This window comes from Oncorhynchus masou, chromosome 22 (genome assembly GCF_036934945.1).
Source record: "Oncorhynchus masou masou isolate Uvic2021 chromosome 22, UVic_Omas_1.1, whole genome shotgun sequence".
Lineage (NCBI taxonomy): Eukaryota > Metazoa > Chordata > Actinopteri > Salmoniformes > Salmonidae > Oncorhynchus > Oncorhynchus masou.
Window position 1 is genome coordinate 44,642,640 of NC_088233.1, and position 3,197 is coordinate 44,645,836.

General features: G+C 40.9%; 1 protein-coding gene across 1 annotated transcript; it reads right to left on the minus strand.

Annotated features, from left to right (window-relative positions):
• Positions 1 to 771: 771 nt before the first annotated feature.
• Positions 772 to 2,861, minus strand: LOC135508854 (fez family zinc finger protein 1-like). The gene is made up of 4 exons (XM_064929058.1): positions 2,079 to 2,861; positions 1,836 to 1,970; positions 1,357 to 1,489; positions 772 to 1,025 (listed from the first exon to the last, which is right to left on the minus strand). The coding sequence occupies exons 1-4, from the start codon at positions 2,859 to 2,861 to the stop codon at positions 772 to 774; spliced, it is 1,305 nt and encodes a 434-aa protein (XP_064785130.1).
• Between the last annotated feature and the right edge of the window lie 336 nt (positions 2,862 to 3,197).

Consider the following 3,197-nt stretch of genomic DNA (forward strand, 5'->3'; position numbering starts at 1 on the left):
TGATTATCCTCCATACAAGAAAAAAGAAAATGCAAATCTTATTTTTTTAAAGAAATACAAATGATGATGACATAGACCTAATTATCATTACAACAATCGTAGGCGTGTGATGATGATGACAATAATAACAGTAAAGTTATATTAGGATATTATTATTACTACTAATACTACTACTGTTATTATTAACCCGAATATTTCCTCTCACCATCATGCAATATTTTGGCCTAGGCTATGTCAATCACTTTCTAAATAATGGAACTCCTTTTCTTAATCATGTCAGTCAAATAGGATATCGGACACAATATAACATATACAGAGTTTCATTTTATTGTCATTATTTTATTTTCATAACTTAAATGTTTGAGTTTGTGCACCTGTTTAAAAACGTAGGTCTATGTGTCAAAGACACTCGTTTCCTGCAAAACGTTGCATATACACAAGTGTTGGAAAATCATGTAACTTTATCAAGGACATCATATAAAATGGGGTAGGCTACCACACGTATCACAGCAAAACATAATTTGTACATAGTCTTCAATTATTCTCTTAAATTATTAGCCTATAAAGTTTCAAATAAATATCGATTTTACAGTAATCCTGAGATTTAAAACAACAGTATAGTGACATTATAATGTCAAATTCAAGGAAAATATGTACTAATAGAATAGTCCACAGCATCTTTGCGCGGTCTAAACTCGCATGCGTAATTCCAGATTTGGGCAAATCAGTGTGCGTATAGGCGCATGGTTGGCATTTTAGCCTCTGAGCTTTTTAGTCAGTTTCGCCTGTGGCGAGAGTGGCAGGGGATTGGGATCCAGAGAGATCGTGTAGTTTTCGCATGTGCTTTTTCAGGTCAAAGTTCCTACAGAATCCCTTGCCGCAAGTCGGGCACGTGAAGGGCTTCTTGTCATTGTGCGTGTGCATGTGGAACGTCAGGTTGTACACTTGGTGGAAGGCCTTGTTACAGATGTTGCATTTGAACTGTTTCTCCCCGCTGTGCGTCAATTTGTGGTTCTTGTAATTACCTTGAAGATAAAAAAAAGATAGAAAATGGATGTCAACAATATTGTGAAGAATCAGAGCCACAGTTATCAGTCAATTCCGTTTTAATCCAAATCATAAATTGAGTCGTACATTGTACATGTAATCTGAGTTTAATTGAGCAACGTAAATTCAGTTCTGAAAGCAATCTAGATTTTCTTCTCAAGGCAGAATAAATAATAATCTCATATCCAAATATTGCAAATTATTCCATGTATTTGGGCTACTTTATTTGGACAAATCGAGTAATGGTCATAACAAGGTACATTTCCAATCATGTAATCCAGAACACTTAACATTAACATTCTTTATAACCTTTTTGATGAAATCCTTTGCCGCAGAACTCACAGACGAAGGGTTTGTAACCTGCATGGATTCGTGTGTGAGTGTTAAGAGTTGAACTCCGGTTGAACGCTTTTCCACACTGGTTGCATTTATGAGGCTTTTCCTGTGAAGGGCATATGAACAAATGAATGTGATTCTAGAAATCAAATTTTATTTGGGTTCCAACTAAAGCTGTAGGCATACAGTACAATTGCTTACATATAGGCCTATAATAAACTAGACTATAGCCTATACCCTACTGTTCAACAAGTGAACGTTGAGATGTTCAACATCAGGCAAAAATATTAATATTTTAGCCTAAAATACAATAATGGCATTGATGCGTTGTTAAATCAAATTTACCGATAATGCAGGCCTAGTTCCATGTTGCGGTTTTCATATAGCCTCGCTTAAACAACATAGAACATGGGAATGGCTTTGGGTATGACTATGATGATTGAATAGAATACCTGAGTATGAATAATTTTGTGGCGACAAAGGGTGCTTGCTTGTCGAAATCCCTTGCCGCATACTTTGCAGATGAATGGTCTCGCTCCAGTGTGCACGGGCATATGGCGCGTTAAATTGTAGTGGGCGTTGAACACCTGTGAATAGAAAATACAGATATTATGATTCTAACATGAACGATTTGAAATGATCAAGCAGGCCTGCAAAGGAAAAGACCACCAAACGTACGAAATGGATGGTCTTACCTTTCCGCAAACCTCGCAGGTGAATACTTTGGGTTTGCCGCTTGGGCAGCCACTGTTCAATTTGGAAGAGCCCTTGAATAGTTTGTCCGATATAATCTGTGCGCTCTCTTTCATGTAGTGATGGAGTTGAGTTTGGGAAATGTCTTTAACTCCGGATGCGTATCTGTCTGCACAGTGAGACACTTTATTTTTCTCCGCGAGGAAAGCTCTCTGGCGCGCATGCTGCAGTGGAGTGTTGAGAAAGTAGGAGGCCATGGGGTGGATGTTTACGATGCTGGCTGGGGGTGGGCATGCACTCTGCCCGCAGTTCAGGTAGCACACAGCCCCCATGGCATGAAAAGATGACTGGTTTACCACCCGTGGTCGAAAAAGTTTGTATTGTCCAACCGACGAGCTCAGATCTGGTTGTTCGTTCTTATAGTTCAAACCAATGCTGACCAACTCATTTGAATTATACGAGGAAGCGTCAAAGTGACTCGTTTGTAATCCATTCATATTTAGTTTATGACCCGGTTCGTATGCCAATGGCACTAATGGTATCATGCAATGCAGTGATGATGAAGTCATGTTGAGCGCCTGCTTCGGGTCCGCTTTGCCCACCGGAGTGTGATGGAACAGGTTGGGGAAAGGTATCGACCTTGGCTCGGGCGTCCTGGCCATAATCCGTTCGATCGAAAAAGCGAGAGGCTTGGTGGAGCTGATCATGTTTCCGCCCGCAGTCAAGTTTCTAGAAGCCGAGGGGGTGCCGAAAATTCCCGCTGAGTGGTAGAGCGCACTGTCCATAACTTTCAAAACAACACCTTTGGTAAGCAGGCGTTGGTGGTCCTTTTGTAGATACCTTTGATTCCTTCTCACTCCCCCGACAGAAAGGACATCATTCGGCACACTCGGAGTCGACGAGAGCCCCCTCACTGTTCTCGCTTGCGTTGATTCCGGAAAACCAGCACTTATGTCTAGCACGACTGCTCAATAAGGCGTGTTGAGTCAATAACGCAGCCAAGACCTCACCAATAGTCACCGCCCAAGAAGAAAAAGTAAAGTAGATAATTGCTCAATTCTCTTCCATCAATTCTCCACTTGTGGCCCATCTGCTAGGCTACTGCTACGATAACGTTTGTC